General features: G+C 36.5%; 1 protein-coding gene across 6 annotated transcripts in view; it reads right to left on the bottom strand.

Annotated features, from left to right (window-relative positions):
• The window catches only part of RABGAP1L (RAB GTPase activating protein 1 like), a 254,855-nt gene that overhangs the window by 219,403 nt on the left and 14,637 nt on the right, over positions 1-20,815 (bottom strand). For all 6 annotated transcript variants that reach the window (XM_055724788.1, XM_055724789.1, XM_055724784.1 and 3 more), the window contains exons 2-8: positions 12,975-13,142; positions 11,514-11,706; positions 9,468-9,678; positions 7,863-8,037; positions 6,901-7,061; positions 5,945-6,055; positions 1,130-1,196 (exon numbers count right to left, since the gene is read on the bottom strand). In XM_055724788.1, coding sequence (XP_055580763.1) covers positions 1,130-1,196; positions 5,945-6,055; positions 6,901-7,061; positions 7,863-8,037; positions 9,468-9,678; positions 11,514-11,706; positions 12,975-13,109 — 1,053 coding nt within the window. In that variant the 5' untranslated portion in view covers positions 13,110-13,142. The remainder of the gene's footprint in view (positions 1-1,129; positions 1,197-5,944; positions 6,056-6,900; positions 7,062-7,862; positions 8,038-9,467; positions 9,679-11,513; positions 11,707-12,974; positions 13,143-20,815) is intronic.

Here is a 20,815-nt window from a genome sequence, read left to right as displayed (position 1 = left end):
GAAGTTTTCTGGGACAGTTCCTATGGATCTGACAGGCTTGTAAGGGTAGCCACTTTATAGCTGAAAGGAGACTGACATTCCTACTCTGCAATCCAATTTGTGGTAGAGCAGTAAGAGTGACCGAGTTCTCCAGATTTAAAGAGGGAGAAAGGGGGTTGAAAGGAAAACACAAATTTATATGCATATGCTATAGCCAAGAAATGAACTAATAAGCCATTACATCTAGCAGTTAAATGCACCTGGAATGTAAATGTAAATAGAATTATAGGTGCACTAAAGACAGGAATTCAAATATACAATCCATGCAGTAAAGAAGTGTTGCATAGATTTATAGAAGCCAATTCATTACACTCCATAACTCTCATTTATTTGATTTTCTAATCAAATAATAAAAACGGAAAATCAGAAATAACGTCAGCCAATAAAACCAGGAAAAATGAGCTAGTAGATACAAACAGGTAAATAAAAGAGTCTGAGAAGAGAACTGATAGCTAGAATCATCAACATGAATAAAATGGACTAGACAAAACTGGGATAACTGCATAGCCACAAAATGTTTGATTGGTTTAACTAAAGCACTTCTTGAGTTGAAAAGGGATGTTCTTATCCACAGTGTGAAAGTAAATTGATATTATCACAGAAAATACCATACTATTTTGTAGTTCTCTTAGAAGCAACTCTAAGAAACGAAGATTGTAGAAGACAAGAATACATCAAACAGAGCAAGAATTGAAATTCAAATAAAGAAAATAAATGCAAAATTTTCAGCACCTTGGAAAAATATGAGCACCTCCCCAACACCCAAATATAAAAAAAAAAAATATTTGCTTTAAATTTCTAGGCAACATGCTTGATACAATACAGAAAGCATAGTTATTTGTAACAACCAGCTGTCAGCTGACCTAATCAGTGCTTCACCAACTGAACAAAAAACAGATGACACAGGTTTTGACATTACTTGAAATATTTTGTCCATTGCATGTAACAAGTTTTTTTCTAGTTTGAAGATCTAAACCCCAGGATTTAAGAAACAAAAACCAAACAAAACCAAACAGATGAGAGGTTTGTTTTGGTTTTTTTTTTAAATCACCTCTATCTTACCAAACAGGTTATTAGAGCTAAGTATTACCATGTCTAGTAAATGCATGTCACTGTTCTTCACATTTCGTCCAGGGCTTAGTAGCATCCCAAAGCACCTGTGAAGTTTATTTAGGGAAAAAGAAAAAAAAAAAAAAAACAAAAGCAAAGAAAAAATAGATAGATATTAGCTCTTCAAAATACAAAAGTATTTTCTTGAACATAATGGCACAACCACCTACTGCTTCTAATTTAAAGAAAACCTTTCTTAGAAATATTTTTAGTGTTATGGCAACGCTCAAGAAACATCACAATATGTACTATAGAAACAACAATGAAATTACTTTCCAGAATAAAGATGACAGAAATCAGTGTCTGATCTGTGAACAATCAATTATTCTTAGAGACAACTCAGAATACTGAGTTTAAAGACACAAACAATTCCTGTACATTAGTGATGGAGATCGGCAAGAAGAAATTCACTCTCTTCCCAGTCCATTTTAAAAATCACTTACATATAATCATAAGAAAAGTTACAAATTCACCTATTCTAACACCCATAACGTCACTGGCATAAAACATCATGTAGCATCATGGGCTCTTAAAAAAAATACAAACACCTATTTGCTCAATTTTTAGACTTCCATTCTTTATTAATTTTTTTTAAAACTGAACTTGTGCTATACAGGGCCTCGAATTCCAGAATTCCCACCCAATCATTTGACAACAAAATGTTCTTAGCATTTTTAAAACTAAAAAACCTAAAAAAATTCCTAAAACATTCAGACTTTCCAAACTTTCCGAATACTGAAGGCACAAAGCCAGGTCTGAAGTTTCTGCAAATCATCTTTATCTTTCTCTCCTTTGAATATATTCCATTATGAATAAAAAAAAATACCAAACAGAATTATGTATTTGTAGCATAAGCTGCAAGCCATTTTGCCCAGACTTTGAAAAATGTTAGATCTCAAATGAGGAAAAAAACCCCAAGTTGAAAGCAATTCCATCACGTAATGTTATGGAAAAATCAGGTCATGTTTCAGAGGGTTTTACTTTGAGAATTTTTCTTCTGTACAGCTCAATTCTCTAATAATCAGACATAGCACTTTCTATCACTTACTTTCAGAACAGTGTAAACCAGAATTGATCTCTACAAGCAATCTGACCCAAACCTCTACTCAAAGTATGACCAACTTCATCCAGGTTGCCCAGGGTTTTGTCAAGTCAAGTTCTGAGCAGCTCTGTGAACAGGGAATGAATGATCTATTTTGGCAACCTGTTCCAGCGCTCAACTCCCTTTGAATTCACAACAACTGGCCTACTTCAGCAGAGGAATTTCCAGTGAAGTAACTTGTGTCCATTGACTCTAATCCTACCACTCTGCACCTTCAAGAAGAGTCTGGCTCCATCTCCTCCATACCTTTCCACTAGGTATTTGAATGCACCAGGAAGAGCCCCCCATTCCCACCTTCTCTATATCTGAACAAAAGCAGTTCTGTCATCTGGGCTACCCATTTATCCAAATGATAATTTGGGGTTTTCAGCAAACAAATTGTAAGAGATTATATGAACATTCACAGGTTAGCAATGAAGATAAAATAGTTTCACAGCTTTCAGGAAAGCACAATATCATGAACAGACATGTAATTTTTTTTATATATATATATATATATAAAATAACTATCATTTCATTATCGCTATTAACTGTAAAAGTCTTGAAGATACGCAATTATTACACCATCTAGTAAGTTTACCCCTATTACATTTGGCTACATGATTTTCATTTTCCACCTCATTACACTTAAACAGTAACTTACGTCCACAATTGTATTTTTCCTTTTCCATATTCTTTTGCTACTAGAATCTTAAAAATCAACGTGGTAAATAAAACAGTAGACAAGAATTTTGACTTATCTGTCTAGCATAATGCAGTGCCATGTAAAGCAACCAAGCCAGCTATGATGCTAGGACTTGTATTTAAACACACAAGCCAGCTTCTCTGCTAAACTAATTACACCAGGCAGAACGTTACAGCAGACTGGCTTACTACTTTTTGTTCCTGGGGTAGGAACAGCTCTGAGACGTCTATGATTTATAGTAGTAGAGGGGTCACTAGCTTCTGGTACCTCTGCTAAAGAAAACTGTAAGGTGAAGACTCAGAGGCAGGCAAAATATCTGTGCTTTTCAAAGGCAACAGCTCACAGATCCTAGCTCGTGCTGTGCATCTCTCAGATGAGCACAAGTTCTAATGTGTGCCAGCCGAAATTTTTGCTAAGTATGCTTCCAAAACAGTGGGAGTCAGGATCAAGTAACCCCTGCCTCTCACAGAAGCAGATATTTATGATTACTGGCAGCACCCTGCTACTAGAAGACTCAGGGCTGCTCTTCCCACTAAGTTCAAAGAGCAAAATGAGTTCAAATGAGTTCAGGACCCTCACTTGCAGAGCAGCTAGATTTTACACAAACAGTTATCGACAGATTTAGCCTCTGATTTGAGGAGGCTGAACCACACACCCAGGATTTGAAACGACCAGCACACACTGTGGCCCTCAGTCTTGCCACTTTTGACATGTTGGGGTTTCTGCACTTCCAGCTTGCTACCAAGTGGCTATGTGCAGGTGCACTGCTCTGTTTAAATTCAACTAGTTTCTAGACCTGCAAAAAAAGAACTGAAATTATTCTTCACTAATACGTATTTCCATTTATATAAATACAAATGCTACCCACTGATAAGGCTAATGGTATTGAATTAACATGGTAACATGATCTTTAAGAGTTTCAACTGCTACTGAGCAACCAACCAATATTCTGTACATCAGCTCTAAGGACACCAGTCTAGACTTTAACTCAAGCTATACCTACATAACTTGGTATTAACTCTCCCATATGACTGGTAGCATACTATATTTAAACACCACTCTATTGAGAACAGTCAATCTTCTCATTTCTCAGAAAGAAAGGCTATTTCACTCTTCAGAACAACTTTCTTAAAGCCCCCGATCATTAACCAGAATTTTCTTCTTGAGTCCTGTAAACAACTGAGACTTGATATCCCACATTGTGGGAACTGAACCTATGTAGCACCACACAACTCAAACCTGGGAGACAGGAATGAACATAATTTCTTTACTTGCTCTGACCTAGATAAAACCAGGCAAAACCCAGGTCAAACAGGCCACAAAGACAGAAAGGACCAAAGTAACTCAACCAGCAGTAACCTACACTATCAACCTAACCCAGCCGTAAGCCCCATGTGAATACCACGAGGTGGCAAGTTTCTCTGAGTGATACCAGGTTTATTCTTCTGAGCCCATGAAGAAAGATTCTTTAATTCTTTAGACCAGAGACCAAATTTCTTTAGCAACATTTTTTCACTTTATAATTTCCACTTAGAAATACTTCTGAAGAAACATTAAATTGCTTGGAAGCTCACTGTCTGCTTTAACCTCTGTTGATCTTCTATACCAGTTTTGAATTTTAATATTATGTAGGGTAAGCACATAAAATGACTTACAAGCCTGTGTATGTCATATCAATTAAATAACTTTTTATCAGCAAAGGCTGTGGTGATAAAAATAATATCCTAATTGAATATCCTAAACAACATAAAAATTAAAGCTAGGTACATCATCAAAATAAAAGGAAGGTATCTGTACTTTTTTGGGGAAAAAAAACCCAATAATCAAATGCTATTCAGAAATGCTTAAAAGAGCATTTATCATTCATTAACTGAATTCTGAAACCAAAATTATTTAAATTAAAAGTACATTGAAAATATATTTTTTTAAAGCCACTGAATAGCAAAAGCACAATTTTACAACACAAAAGAACAATGATAAAAAAATCTGCTGTATATTCCTTGCCTAAAATTTTAGTTTCATTTTTGGAATAAAAGCTTGAAAGCAAGTCAAGAGATCAGTCTTAGGTTTTGGGAGGGTTGTGGGGTTTTTTCCTTGATTCTCCTGTTATCTTGAATTTCCTTTTCACTAAAATTGAATTCTCCTATTGCTACTCTTTTGATAAGATTGCCATCTGGTGGCATCTGCTATTTTTAAAAATTGTGCTATTGAGAAGGAATTCCCCAATTTAAATTAATACAATACCTAGTGCTACTGTAGTAACAAGAGTCTGCTGTTAATGAAAACATTAACTAACAGTTATTCTTCACCTTCATGGCCCACTTCTCGTGCAAAAGCTTTGCACAGAAGGTCAGGTTATATTGTCCAAAAGAGATTCCCTTCATGTAATTTCCAGGAAATACAACATCAACCATTCCTGGGCTCTTCACCACCACTCGAAGATAGACGTTAGAATCATACTGTAACAAAACTACAAAGGAATCCTACACATCTTGAAGTCTGAACCAGAAGACTGCTGCTTCTAACCAGCAGGCTGAGTACAAACTTGCAGTGTTCCAGTATATTGATCTAACAAATTAATATGCTCCAAGGTTTAACATAGCTCAGACAACCAAACATGGTTACTTTTACTAAATAGTGAGATGCTGGTAATGCAGGATTACAATAAACACATGTTTTTGCACTACTTAAAAAACAATGGAAAGCAAAAGCATTTCAATGTCCTAAGTATCCTAACACCACATTCAAAAAGACAACTAAAAGGCAAAAAACCCAAGAATCTTTGAGTATTACAGACTATGTTTCTTGTTTTCACTTAAAAATGACACAAATACTTCAAAAGAAATTTAAAACTAAACTGCACACCTACAAATCAATTACATTGTGCAACAATACTTTGTGTTATTGTTGTATTTTTTCCTTCCACATAACTTGAAAAGCCAGGGAAAAGAACATTAAATACTGTTCTCTCAAAAGCTCAAACTGCACTATTTTTATAGGAATCTCACCTTTCAATGGCCAGTTCTTTGTTCGAGAGTTGCTGAACTGTAATCACCACTTTCTTCTCAATTCCCTGTTTAAGCTTGAAATATAACTTCTCTCTATCCTTTGGCACAGGGCTAAAAGAACAAAGAAACAAATTTCTTTAGCACAGTATGGAACACTAACTATTAAACACAGAAAAGAGAGTAGCAGCCCACTTAAATGGCTCAACTCATTTGAGAGACCTTCTATTTCTTCATTCACAAGTTAATAAACTGGCACTGAAGAAAGAGATTATAGGCTCACACTTCATATAATAACTGTCTGGGGGATTTATCAGACAAACATATCCAAAAATGCATGGTGTATTTTGGGTTTTAAAAGGATAGAAAACGTAGTACATTGCCTGGGAAATAAAAAAATAAATACATTTTCACAGAATTAAGTCTTCTTATCAACTCCCTCTTCCACTAAAAAAAATCTTGTCATTAACTGTTAGGCAAATAATACTTTGTTCCCTTGTCCCCTGTAATGCTTAGAGAAGTTTACGTTTTCTAAATCTTCAATAAATTTGGAATTCATTAGCCTAGACTAAGAAGAAACAACTCGGTGCGGGGGGTGGGCAGGGAAGAGAGACCACTAGACTGTATATCTCAAGACAACTAAAGGTTTGACTAAAGTTTTTAACAGACTTCCTACTATCTTATTTCCATACACACACGCCTATCTTGAGCACCCCTAAAAGAAAGCATGTATTTAAAAGAAAATAACTTAAAAAGGGTATCCTGATTTTTAACCTTTTTACAGAAAAGATACAGAGAAGAAAACTGTAAAAGCAAAGAAACAGCTTCGTTTCTATAACAAGGCTACTTATGAAAAGAGGCCAAATCAATTTTACTGCAACATAGTAGCTGTGCATTCTGCAAGTAGCTATATGTTTTTTTCAAATAGATTTATACTTTTCCTTTTCCATTTAAATTACCTAAAGTTTCCTTTCCCATCGTCTTCTTTAACTTCTAAGGAAACACTGAAAGTGTACACATCACTATCTGGAGTAGGAAGAACAAAGTCCTTAACATGATCAGATGCTTGTTTGGAAGAACGTTTGAACGCTGTTGAAAAACTGTATAAAATTCGGCTGACCTGCAGAAATGCAAAAGAATTAAAAGTTTTATCAAAACTAGAAGTATCTTTGATGGCATATTGTGACATCTTTTTGAAGGTCATAAAATTACTGCCACTTAGCTCTTATAACACACAAAGTATGCCTCATATCACACAGATCACATATAACACATTAGATTGGGTGCTTCACAACCAAGCAAATTCAGTAACATCATCTCCTATTTCCATTTGTGTCACATTCACTGCTCATGCAATATATATTAATTTACTGAGCAAGACTAGGAATGCAACTCATTAGAGGAGCTGAATAATGTACTTTTCAGGTTTTGTATTTAATAACACAGCTTACAGCTTCCTCCCACAGATGTCAAACAAAAAGGCAATTTCTTCTCTTTCAACCTCAATTTTTCCACCCTAGAAAATCCTTTTCTCCCAAACTATCACATCGTCTTCCTAAAATACCTAAGGCAGTACTGTAAAATGATTCTGTCTAACTTACGAGGTCTACACTGCAACTTTATTCTGAAACCTACCCAAATGAGGCCTGAAAAACAGAATATTTGTCTTAAACTTAGGCTTTCTACATCTTCCCATTATGGTGCACTTTGGACTTTATTTTTATTTTTATTATTGAAATACTAAAAAAAAATAATAAGTTATATCAAATATTCATGTACGACTAGCTGCACATTTCTGTGAAACTCATTATAGATGTGTTAACATATTTTTCAATATATACCATTTCTGTATCTGGAATAATTTCTTAAAACACTGCTTGTATCCTTGTTACCAGTGGGTGGTACAGCATTTAATACTTACTGCTTCTTTAATCTCACAGGAGAAAACATGAATCTGGAACTCTTCTGTTCCACAGCTGCTTTCAGTAAATGCAAAACAGTCACTCTCTGAAGTCCCATTCTGTCCACGCACACAAAACAACACCTTATAGATTGGAAAAGAGGCTATCTCCATGTTGCTTGATTGATCTATTATTCTGTCAAGGAAAGGAACAGGGAATATCAAAGAGAAAGGTCAGTAAAATAAACAGGCCTACCTAAAAGGCTTTCCTCCGATTAGATAAACAAATCTCTAACCTGTAATGACTACTAAATTCAAGTACACAAGATGGGCAGTAGGAACAGAAATGTCAAGCTTCCCAAATTTAAGATGTAAATGTTTTTGTAAACTTTTAAAGGCAAGAAAAGCCCAGAGAGGATTCAGCATATTGCCATACTGGTGGGACATGTTAAACAGAAACCCACATGACAAGTGTTCAGATAAAAGGAACGGAAGCACTCCTCAAAGATGACCCTAGTGTCATTTGAACTGTGTGATGGAGTGTGTTATGCCACACAAGGATTCACCTTTACAGCTCTGTTCAGATTCTTAGGCAGTCCTTTGCTTAATAATGTTCTCTGCAATTAGAGATCAAAGGAATCTGCAGTTTCACTTGCAAAACAACCTTCTTGAATGGCCACAATGGCTATAAAAATAGGTATGACACACCTAACATCTTGTGTCTATGTGACAGTTGCCAGTGTAAAAGTATGCAGTGTAATTTCCTAATTCAAATAAAATATTGCAATAATGTCAAACAAAACATTGAATTGGGTCCAAAGAGCAAAATGGAAGAAAATAGTACATGTGCTTCAAGGTCCTTCTGTCTTTACGCACAACATAATAGTCAACACATGGGCAGAGCAAAGGAAAGGAAGGAAATCTAACCATATCCTTCAGATATCTCAGTATCAGAGTTTAAAAATAAAAATTAAAATCTTGAATATTGAAATGCTTCCTACTTCTGGATGCAAGACTGCTACAGATGCACCTTCAGTGCACCCTCATTAACAGTCCTTGACACTCTCATCACTAATTAAAAGACCCTTCTCATACGGAACAAGTAAGTGTTTTCTAGTATCTAGAGACCATCAGCATACACATCTTGAGGCAGACAGGTGAGACTTGGCTTTAATGTCACAACGTCTGGGACAGAGATTAGCATCGCATGTCCTCAAGATGTATGGAAGAGTCTAAAATGGAAATTTCTTCAGTTGTCCCAAGACTAGCAGGACTACTACTGTCTCAACATATTTACCTTGGAAGAGATTACTGACTAGGGAGGCTGGGAGAAAACAGTCATCAGCTCTCCCTTCCCAGTCTCTCTCTTATCATCACGTTTGAACAGATGCAGGTAGAAAGACATGCTTTTATTGACACTGTACGGCAACTGTTACCACCACCTATGTACTGCATGATAAATTTGAGCATGCATTTTGTTGCTTCAGAGGAATTCCTCAAAAATACTGTCTTCAGCAAGAACTTCAGGCACAACTCCAGTGATTCTACTTCCCCATGCAAATAACCAAGTCAAAATCCGTTTTTCATGTGTCTGTGCAAGTAACAAAAGAAACATTTGTATGTTACCTTACAGAGCCTTCTGGAATGTTTGGAACATAAAGTGTTACAGGTAAAGGGGCCTGACTTGAGGATTTCATGTTTGCCATGGCACGTAGAGCTTCTGGTTCATTTCGAGGGGCAGACACCTTCGTGCAACCTAAATAAGTCAGTTTGTTAAACAATACGCTGTCCTCTTCCAGGGGTTCACTAGGAGAAGATGGCCTTGGTGCAGAGATTTCTGAAAATTAAGAAACCACTTCTTTAACCATTTGCTTTCATTTTTACACATTGTTTTCTGAATGAGTTCCATAGCAAAATCTCCCACTTTTTCTGAGAATGGACATGGGAGTCAAAAGTCCAGCCCCAGTAGTAAGAAATCCATTTAGCAGCATAATAGTAACATTAAACCTAATACATGTTTCCAAGTAAGGCACAGGGACAAATTGCCTTTTGATTCTTTTCAGCAATGCTAGAACACAATTTTTCTTTGAGCTGCATTCCCCAGATGTTCTTTTCTTTAGTTTGCTTATAGCTCCTTTCAATTCCTACTCATCATTCTGCATAAAGATGCCCTGAATTCTCTGCCATGTTTTTGCAGCTTGTGTAGAATTATTAAATGTGGTTCACATTCCTGGGATAGCTACATCAAATGCATGAAACCATCAGGGAGCTGAAGAGAAGAAAAAGGATATCTGTTTGTTCCTCTACTCAGAAGAGAGGTGCTCTTTTTCCACTATCACACTACTATGGAGATGGGCAATCTTGACAGAGCTTTTGCAAGTTTTTCTGTTCTTGTTAGTTTTGGTGGGGCCTTTTAAAGCACTCTGACATTTGAGAAACGAGAAGAGGTGGAAGAAAAATTTCTTAAGTACAGAATCAAAGTAATCTAGGTTGGAAAAGGCCTCTAGAGGTCATCTAGCTTTAACTCCTGCTCAAAGACAGATCAGTTTAGATTAGGGCTAGTTTCAAAACTGGATCAGGTTTCTTGGGGCCCAGTCCAGCTGAGTTTTGGTATCTCCAAAGATGGACATTCCAAACCTCTCTAAGCAATCTGCCCTGTTATTTCTATTTCTTATTAGTATACCCAGTATTTCCATGATACTTAAATCATAAAGGCTACAAAATCTAGTTATTCCTATTGTGGGGGGAGGGAGGTATCTCCAAGTACTTCTACGTTCATTCAAGATAAGGGTTGTGTTCTGTTTCCAAACAGGGAGCCAGTAAGGTAAGTTTCTCAAAAATACAGCATACACTTAATTACAAGATGGGCGTTTCCATTATGTGTAAACTGTCTACCTTATTCTACTACAAATTTTTTTTTTGTTTTACTTCCCAAACAGATGCTATGGGAATTAACTGACACAATGCCATAGAAGTGCTCTGCATACTGCTGAGGGAACAAGAATTCTAATTCAAAGCCCACAGAGATGGACACAGCCTTGTATTCCTAATATATGTATTTTTTTAAAAAGATACAGTGTATTTTACATAAAACATATACAATACAGTTTATATAAAAAATTTCTAGTCCTCCCTTCTTCATCAGAGCTTCAAATACCACAAAAGTACCACAATCATTCCTAGCAAATATCAAATCTAAAGGTGTCCTTACTGATACCTGGCGATAGAACCAGAGCTGAAAAATTTATCAGTTTGCTCAGGGTGTATTTCATTGGCAGGTAGTACTGTCAGTGATCACTGCCCTGAAACTTCCAATACTCCATCAGTAGCACTTCTACCTCAACTGTAGTCCATTCAGCAAGTCGCACAATACTTAGTGCTAATTCCTCTATGGCTGGAAACAAAATAAAAATTATCTTGACCAAAACAAAGCTGCACAGGGTATCAACCCAATGATAATCTATTCCTGTCTATGATCCTCAACTAAATCAGGAAATGAGAGAAGGCCTCAGGGTATTCTCCAGTACAGTTTTGGAATGAAGCTCCAGAATGCTTTACATTCATTTTAAGGTTAATTGAAACTGCATAAAGAAAAAAACTGCCATATATGACTGAGGGGGAAAGCACTTCAGCAGTACCTGTAGACTGAGGGGGAAAGCACTTCAGCAGTACCTGTAGTAGAAGGGTCTAAAACAAGGTGCAAAGATGGCTGATTTGTTTGATCTGCTGACCCATCTCCAGCTACTTGGCTATTTCCATCACTGAAGCCTTCTCGAAGAGCAGTGAAATTGTTCTGATTTTTTTCAGAATCTCTCAGTATTTCTCCCATTGCCTTCTCCAGCTGATCATCTCCATTCGAAAATACCTATAAGCAGAAAGAGGTGACGTTTTTTAAAGGTATTTGTAGTTTCAATATTATTTTTCAAACATATAGTCTTACTCACTGCAAAAGTTAAGAAACTTTGCTGAACAAGACAACAAGAATTAACAAAATTAAACTAAATATAATACAATGTACCGTCTCATTACAGGCAATGCATATATTCTCACTGCTAATCCAACAACTATCCACCTAAAAACTGCAGACCTCTCTTAAAATAACAGATTTGTGTGTTCAAATCCTCCATTCAAAACAAAGATCAACATACTTTGTTATAGATCAGTCTTAAAGAAAATTATTTCTTAGTCATATCCAATCCATTTCAGTGGTTTCACCAATCGACCCACAGGGAGGTGTGCAAGTCTATGGCAAGAAAGTGGTGAGACACATTCCCCAGGAAAAAGAAAAAAAAAAAACAAACCACAAAAAACCCAATCTTTCACAAGTGCTAGCTTTTCAGAACAAAAAACCCCATGGCCAATAATGAAGTTGCATCATGGATTCTAGTCCCAGCTCACCTGCATCTTTCCAGACGTTATTACTAAAGAAGCAGCTAGTGTTTAACATAGAAAGAAAACATCAGTTATAAATTACTGCCAAAGAGTTATGCAATGACAGACTAAATACTTATTGTCATTTCAAGGGGAACAAACTCCTATTGTTCCAAGTGGACCAAAACCTTTAAATCAGCTACTGCAACCGAAGCAGGAAAAACTGTAAACAACCAATCAGCTGTCATCCAGACAGTAAAATATTCTGCTATTTAGAGGTTAAAAGCTTTTAGAAGAGATCTTAGTCATTCCTAGAGCAGCACTATGCAGGAAAACTAAATTAAAAAAGAAAACCAAGACCCTCTGTGGTCTATTTCTATGCAGTTTAATTACATGCTTTTAAGGTAACAACATGCAGAGTCTCTGACCATTAAACCAAGAATACTTCCCAAGCTTTAAAAGAACGAGCTTCAGATTAAAAGAACTTCTTAGTCCTTCACTAATGTATAAATTTACAGAACACCAACAAAGCTGACCCCTGAAGAAGTTATTAAAAGAAAAACTGTACTCGCGCTTTTGGATATATTTGCTTAATCAGAACAGTTAATTTCGCTGGTAATCAGCAAGGACAAAAATTACTTAGACAAAAGTCTAAGTCTCCTCAAGCACACACAAGTATCTTTAATTAAATATTAAAAAGAAGGCGCAATCTTTTGATCAATACAAATCTTACTACACATTTAAAATATAGCAATAGTAAACCTTTAGCTGAGGTTTTTCATCTTTTCCAGGTGTGTCCTCGGATTGCTGATGAACCAGGCCAAATTCTTCATTAATTAATGTGGGCACACTTTCAAGAATCCTACTGGCTTTACTAAATGATGCTTTGACTTCCATTGCAGATCAGTATTCTCTTCCTGCCTCAATCACCTAACAAAGAAGGAAAAATATTAAATAATTAGTTTTAAAGCTGTAAATATTATGTTAACAGGTGTAATACAAAGTTACTGTAGAATAATATAATACTTAGTTTTACATGAATGCATTATACTATATTCCTCAACCTCTGATTTCATTGGTATAAGGCTTTTTTTTTTTTTAAATAGGAACTATGATTTTTAGGGTGTGTGTTTAAAAATCCTATGATTTAACAGTAGTGACTGTTTGTGTATAGATAACACATGAGGAAGTTCACCTCAGAGCTTCACTTCCCCCATTTTTCATCTTCCATACTCTGCTCCCTCTGTGTCCTTAATTCCTGCCCTTTGTTCTCCCTCATACAGACATATTTCTTACCCAGAGTGTCACGCAGGTTGTGTGAAGTTAGGGATTACCTGAAGACTAATTTTCCAAAAACTGCATATCAAAGTGTATGCCCTCCACATGAAAACACATTTAGCAAACAATTATGCTGGAGTAGTTTTTAGCATTCTTTATATTTCTAGGTGATACTAAACCACAATCACATCCTTCTCAGCAAACTTCTGTGAAACCGCCTGCAACAGAGCTAAAATTAACCACACCACTTAAAAAAAAAAAAAAATTACAAATAGTATGGAAACCAAGAACATGTTTCCCCTTGTTTTCATAGCAAAATACTACATCTAGAAACAAAAAAAAAAGAGGGCAGAATAATAGTCAGCCTATTATGAGTTCATATAAAAATACAAAACCAAAACCATTCCTAGCACTTCAGAATGAGGACAGCTACTGTTGGTATCCACAAAATAAAGACAGTATCACCTATGTTAACTCAGAATGTCTTCCCTGATTTCCTTAGGAGAATGAAGAACACTGTGTTAAATTTTTCCTATCTTAAATGGATCTATGTTTTTATATCTTCTGTGTCAAAAAAGAGAAAATATATTTTCAGACAGACTTCAGAAATAGCATGCGCTTCCAGATATGGTCTATTTCCATTTCAGTTTCCTGAAAAATACTGCCTGAGTGCTGAGATTTATTGTGCTTAAAACTCAAGAGTTCAGAAGAGTCACATAAAGCACAGGGGGAAACAAACTGCTATTGTCACCTTTGCCAAGCTGAAGAGTGCCCCTTTGCCAAGCTGAAGAGTGCCCAAGGAGGGGCAGCTCAACCAAACGGCTGTTGTGACTGGTGAACAAGGATAGGTTTAGCTTCACACCACCTTTCACAGCAGCACCAAGATGCATAATTGTGCCATGCTTGCTTCTAAGTTACAGTTCCAAAAACACCAAGAGATCAAGAAAAGCATGCAAATTTAGGTCTAGCTATAGGGAACCACAAAAACTTCACATAAAACAGACATGCACATGCTCCACCATCTGAACAGGCATTACTTAACATGCTAGCCACCAGAGGCAGTTTAGCAACAACTTCAGACCAAAAAACAAGTGTTGGAAATAGACTACTTTTGATACAAAAAATATTTTTTGTTTCTTTTGAAACTGCAGTCAACATGCTCTTCGGAAGATGGCTTCTCCTCACCATTTAAACATGCGACTCTGCAAAAAGACTTTTCCCTCTCCCTAACCTAACCACAATTTTACCCATCAACCCAATGAGGGTATTATATATAGAAATCCCAGAACACCTAAAAAAACTCAGGTTCTTCAGATAACTGACTTGAATAGCATAAGCACTTGTTACAAGATTCACATTAAAAAAAAAACACCACACTAAACCACAGCTACTCAGAGAGTGATTACAAATTTGGATTAGCAGTTCAGCCCTCTGTTGTCTTTCATATCTCCAGATTAATTCACAAGTGTGAATATTTTTCAGACAGATGACAATCTGAGCTCCACCCAAGCCTAGGTAACGGATTCACCACTAAAATAAGTTCTGTTTCAGTTTTTTTAAAAGCATCTTTACTTAAAAAGATCTTTCTGGCAAAAGAAACAATTTTAATACAGGAAATTTTAAGCGTGTTATAAACAGTTTATTAACCCCATGTACTTTTTAACAAATGTTATGTTGTAAAAATGTTCCTGAAAAGTTTGTGTATTATTTGCAATAAACAGCAAGTCTAGCTCAAAATCAACACTAATTTAAAACTAAATTTCAATATAAAAGTGAAGGTCCACTCTTAGAGAACTCTTTGAAGGCAACAAGGGGACGTAAAGTTATGCTCCCCAAATACAGCATATCCTCCTGAGTAATCATTAGCTCTGCAGTCACCACTGTCGGAGAAAACAGTGGAGGGTGACTGTCAGTAACATCAGGAGCAAAGATCTAGTCTAGTACAAACCTCTCTCCCTCCCACCCTATACCTACTATTGCTGGACTTACTGAAGATTGTAAGGATGAAGCCCCATCACTACTTCTAGCACCTCTGCAGAAAGGAGTGATCACAAGATATGCTATTTTGACAATTTATTGTGTTTAAATCTATTTTTTGTGCTTACTTATGGGAGAATAACACAAGAACACCAATGTAAGATGGTTCTACTATATTATTAAAAGACAAACACAAACTGCTAGCATTAGCTTATCTCTCTTCTTTCTTCAGCAAAGTAAGAACTGACAGGCACACCGTGAACTAGGCACAGGTTTTTGTAGCAATATTTTTATAATAAAACCAAGGGAAATGTAACATTTGTAAAGCCAAATAAAATTATGATAATGCAACTAGAGAAGCACACTGATGTACAAAACATTTGTTCTTGCCCTACGTGAATAAAGGCAGCTTAAGAGAGTATTTACTTCCTATATTTTAATCTGAAAGACAAAGGAAATATTATAAACATGAGATGACTGCAAGGAGCTTCTCATTCAGATCAGATACTTAAAAGCATACCAAACATACTCTTGCAATTACATTTGAGTTGCAAGGTCTCTAATATCCTTAAGTGTCTTTCAAGCTTGTCTTTGCAATCAGCTTCAAGGACCACATCCAGTGAAGACACATACCTTTTCCATACACAACTGTGTCAGCTGAATAAATTACCACCCCAGAACAGCTAATTCCAGCTTTTCATTCCAGCCTACTCCAACCTGCCATCAGCGTTATTCACGTAAATGCCCTCCATCCCACTACAGTCAAAACAAAGCCACAATAGTTTCAGTTTAATAGCAGAACACCAACAAAACAGGTCAGACATCCAGGAAGCAAACACCTCAACCAGAAGAATGCAGTTCTAGTTCTGCCCTCTAGGTCACACACAGTACAGTTACAAGAACCAGCCTACAAACTGCTCGGGTCTTCTGCTAAGACAACCTCGATGTCCATGCTGGAGAACTTGCCATATGATAAATTAATACCAGTGCTCTAAATCGTTCATGGAAAATGTATATACTAAAAATGAAAATCACAGTGAACAGACGGTTCATTTCCTCCCCCATTCTAGTCACATGCTATTTAGAAAGCAAAAGCTTTATGCACAATATCTTATGATCAGGCTTTGATCAAAAATAGTTTGTCTCTGGCATTCAAAACTAAGAACCAAAAATCATGATCAAGTCACTTTTCTTATTAAAAAACTTGAGTAAAGATCATGTTAGAGTTTTAGGATATAACTGTGAGTGTCAGGAAGATTATTGAGATTTATACCATCTTAAGTAGTATACTACTTGGATGGAAAAAGTTTCTGGCTTTATGTTACAAAGGTACATGATCTAATGTTCAGCTAAGCATTTTTGAGGAAAAGCCGTAAAAAGAATAAAAATCTCTCTGAAAGAATCAGGCATTAAGGTTATTTGGGGAAGAGAAGTTAGAACATCTGAAGGGTGTTTTTTTTCAATTAAGAAGAGGCATGTGCATTCTGGACTTTCCAGTCACCTCCAGTCAGTAGATGGTTATGTCATTTCCCTTCTGTTGTTAGCTTTAGTCCTCTTGAGAACTTACTCCTTTTTTACTCATTACTGAGTTACATGCTTGAACTCCCTTTCTTCCTACAAAAGGTAAAGAACAAATGACAGTGTCACCTCCTAGACATGTGCAAACCCTAAGAACAGATCCCCTCTCCTAAACTCATCAATAAGTCTCATTTTTTTGACGAAAAGTTGAAATTTAAGAATGTAAGGATTTATTCTTGATGGCAATACTCAGAACATATTAGACAGCTGTACAGCATACAGTCGTGTTTATTCTCTGTTAACCCCTGACAATCCTGGAGCTGAATACTTTCTCAGAATACTGATGAAAGAGGTTTAGCATTTGCTAAAGTTACTGGGAGGGCAGTAACCAGCAGCGACAGGCTGACAGTCAGGAACAGGAAAGTCAGCAAACATAATGCACTTCAGCTACTTTTGCATGAAGTCCAGCAGCTTACTTTAAGCTTCTAGTGCAGTTTAGTTCCAAATGAGCAAATGGGACCAAGTTGTGAATACACCTTCTGTTCCGCTAACACTGCTCCAAGGACTGAAACCTCAGACCAGATGGTAACTTCCCAGACCACCAGAGCCAAGGGTCAGAATTGCTTTTCCAACAACGCCTTCACAAAGATGACAACAAATTGTGCTTTGAAAGGTACAGTAAGAAATATGGGGAAGTAGGTACTACTACCGCAAGAAAGCTATTTCTACAAAAGAAGTTATCTTGAACAGTTATGTTCTTCCCTATAGAGAAGCCAGTTTTTCCTCCACACTTTGATGAACAATACCACACAGAAAACAAATTCAGAAACCCAGCAACAAATACGCAGCAGTAATTTTTTTTAAACTCAGCTAAATAAGGCCTACTATGACAAAAGGTTTAAAATTTTGAAAAGTAACCATTTCAGAGAAGACATTTTGACAAACTGATGTTCAGATCAAAGGATTCTGAAGATACAAAGTAATTAGACTAACCTAGTTTTAAAAGGGGAACGCGGTGAATCTTGGTCTGAAAAGTATCTTAAGCTGTAGGGATATTACAATGACTGAAGAAAAGCTGTTGCTTTCTGTGAGCTTTGGTCAAGTTATTTAATCGCTCCGCTCCGCTGTACTTCAGTTCCCAATTTTTTCTTACAGAAAATCCTGGATTAAAAACTAAGCCATACTACTTGAAATAAACGTGTTTCAGGGACAAAGATTGGAACTTACTATACAAACAAACAGCACTAAGCTTTAAGAGGCCCAAACCTAGCAGCTTTCCCACTTAATTCCAGAAAGGCATTCCAGGTTTGCTGCAGCTCCCTTTAGGAAGTTAGCCTGAGTGGCTGAAGAACAATAGAACATAAAGAACAGCAATCCTGGAAGACCCAGGTGGATTCAGCACTGAATCAGAGTAAAGGGCACCGGACAGAAATGTTCCTAATTTCTTCCCTTCCTAACTCTTCTATGTATTCTGTATTGAATCCAGACTTGCAGAAACACATCATGTACACAAACAGGTAGGTAGGGATCTATGTCCTGTATCTCCATGGGACTGCTGGGCAGAGTAGCTCAGGACAGGGCATGGCTGGCAACACAGTCACTGTCACAGGAGAAAAAGAATCATAAGGTAGAGCCAGCCACTGGCAGCCACTTTGCAGACCTGATAGATGAAAAAACTTCCTCATCAAGCTGGTCCCCAAAAAGTAAATACCAATTTTTACATAAACCGGTCTTCTAAAGCAGTTACCAGACATTTTTGGGTTTACTTCCAGTTTGTGTTCAACAGATATTTCAAAAGTTACTGCTCAAGTTCACTGTTGGTTTGGGAAAAAAAAGAAAAAAAATATTTACATTTTGTTTCAGCACTATAACCAACAAAAAAAACCCAAAAAAAACTTTGACAAAAGGTAGAGCTACGAAAAGAAAATAAACATGCAAGATAAATGTTGATCTGTTTTCAGTAAGCAATAAGAAACATGTTTTAAAAGGAAGCTTCTTGCCTGCTTGAAAGAAGGGAATCAAGAGCTGGCTAATTCCTACTTTCTTTTATCAGACAAACAAAAATCAAGTCCTGTATTAAAGACAGGCTTTCAAAGCCATATAATTTGCTTCATGATCTCAAACCCCAAATAACATACTGGGAAATAAGTTCTACCTATTTCCTCTTTCTGAAGAGGAAGGTCCAACACAGATATGCAGAGATTCATCCTCTGCTAACAGATGTCTGAAGTACAAATGTACACTGAAAAGTTTGGGTTGTTTCCTTTTTTTGAGCTACACAATACAACGCATGACAGCAAACAGAGCTTTACGCTAACTGAACTTGCAGATGCTACATGACTCAGATCTCTAGTTTGCTGAAGTGATGTGGTTACAGTCTAAATTACTACTTCAGGAACAGGACACTGGACAGACAGTGACAGTTATACACACACATAACTAAGTGTCAACTACAGCACCTTACTTTTAAGAAGTGTGTTAAAACTATGTGTTACTATAGCTCTCATCCCATGACTTGCTAACTTTAATGAGTGGCATACAGAGCTCTCACCCCTATGTGCTTGCTAACATTAATGAGAGGCATACCTTCCCCAGAAAGCTAACAAATGCTTCAAACACACAAAGCTTTACCTTTTCAATGCTTTTTCACTAAAAGGCTCAACAACCTTATAAAATTCCTTATTATATCGTATATCGAAGCAATACAGCTAATCATCTTCCCCAAAACCTTTTTCTCTATTGATTGAGTGGACACATAGGCAAAAGAAAATCCTAGGTGTCACAAAATCAATTTGTTTAAAGCTCACTGATAAAAGCAGCACTATAATTGTATCCTTAATCACAACTTCTCATTGTGCAATCTTTCTATAAGAAGCTACGTCTCTATGTTCATGCTGTTGTTTTACGACCCATAAATTGTTTCCTAGTGTCTTATCTCTGGGAGTGAAAGCGTTACTGATAAGGTTTCCCAAGATTAAAATCAACCTAATACAGAGAGATGACTGCTATATATTGTAAAATACATATATGTATATGCACATAAAAATACCTGTAATTTGCAGGAAAGCTACATTAAGAACAAAAGTCTTTCCAAAGGTTAAAAAAAAAAAATTAAAACCAAAAATAAAACAAAACCCCCACAACTAGAAAGTACCCACAAAGCTTATTTTGGCAACATTGTTTCCTCTGTGAAAGCAAACATCTACTATGTAGGCAACAGCAAATAATTAGTCCCTCCATGAGCAAATTGTTTTTAATTGTTGTACCGGGTGCCTAGATACGGAGGTTTTGCAGGCTGTTTTTACCCATCAATCTTACAGCCAATGAATAACAATTTAAGGAAAAGAGAATCAAGAGGGAACTACATAAACAAGAAAATGTCTCCTCTCCTTCAAAAACATACTACATCCACATATTCTCAAATAAATTGTAACCAGCACTTTTTAAACACATTGCATTATGAATACCGAGATATTTACTATAAAGCAGAGAAACAGCTTTCCTGACTCGAATCTCTGGATTATGTTCATAAACCACTGAACCACTCCAAACTATGAATCTTTGTGATGTTTAAGTCGCTCAGGGAAAAATACTATTTTCATTTATCTTAACTTTTGAGATCATCAGGATGAAGAATCCTTCTAGAGGAATGGTAGGCATGTGGTTGGTACTTAACTGGAGAATGGCTCCGACAAGCAAGTGGCTGACAGTACAGCCAAACAGAGAAGCATCATCTCCTCTTCAAATCACTGCAAGTCAAAAGCATGAAAGAAGATGAAAAGCAAAAACAAACCCACTGCTCTGAACCCCTAAAATTAACATATTGGGTG

This window comes from Falco cherrug, chromosome 12 (genome assembly GCF_023634085.1).
Source record: "Falco cherrug isolate bFalChe1 chromosome 12, bFalChe1.pri, whole genome shotgun sequence".
Lineage (NCBI taxonomy): Eukaryota > Metazoa > Chordata > Aves > Falconiformes > Falconidae > Falco > Falco cherrug.
Note: the sequence above shows the minus strand (reverse complement) of the source record. Positions and strands in the feature narration are given on the sequence as shown.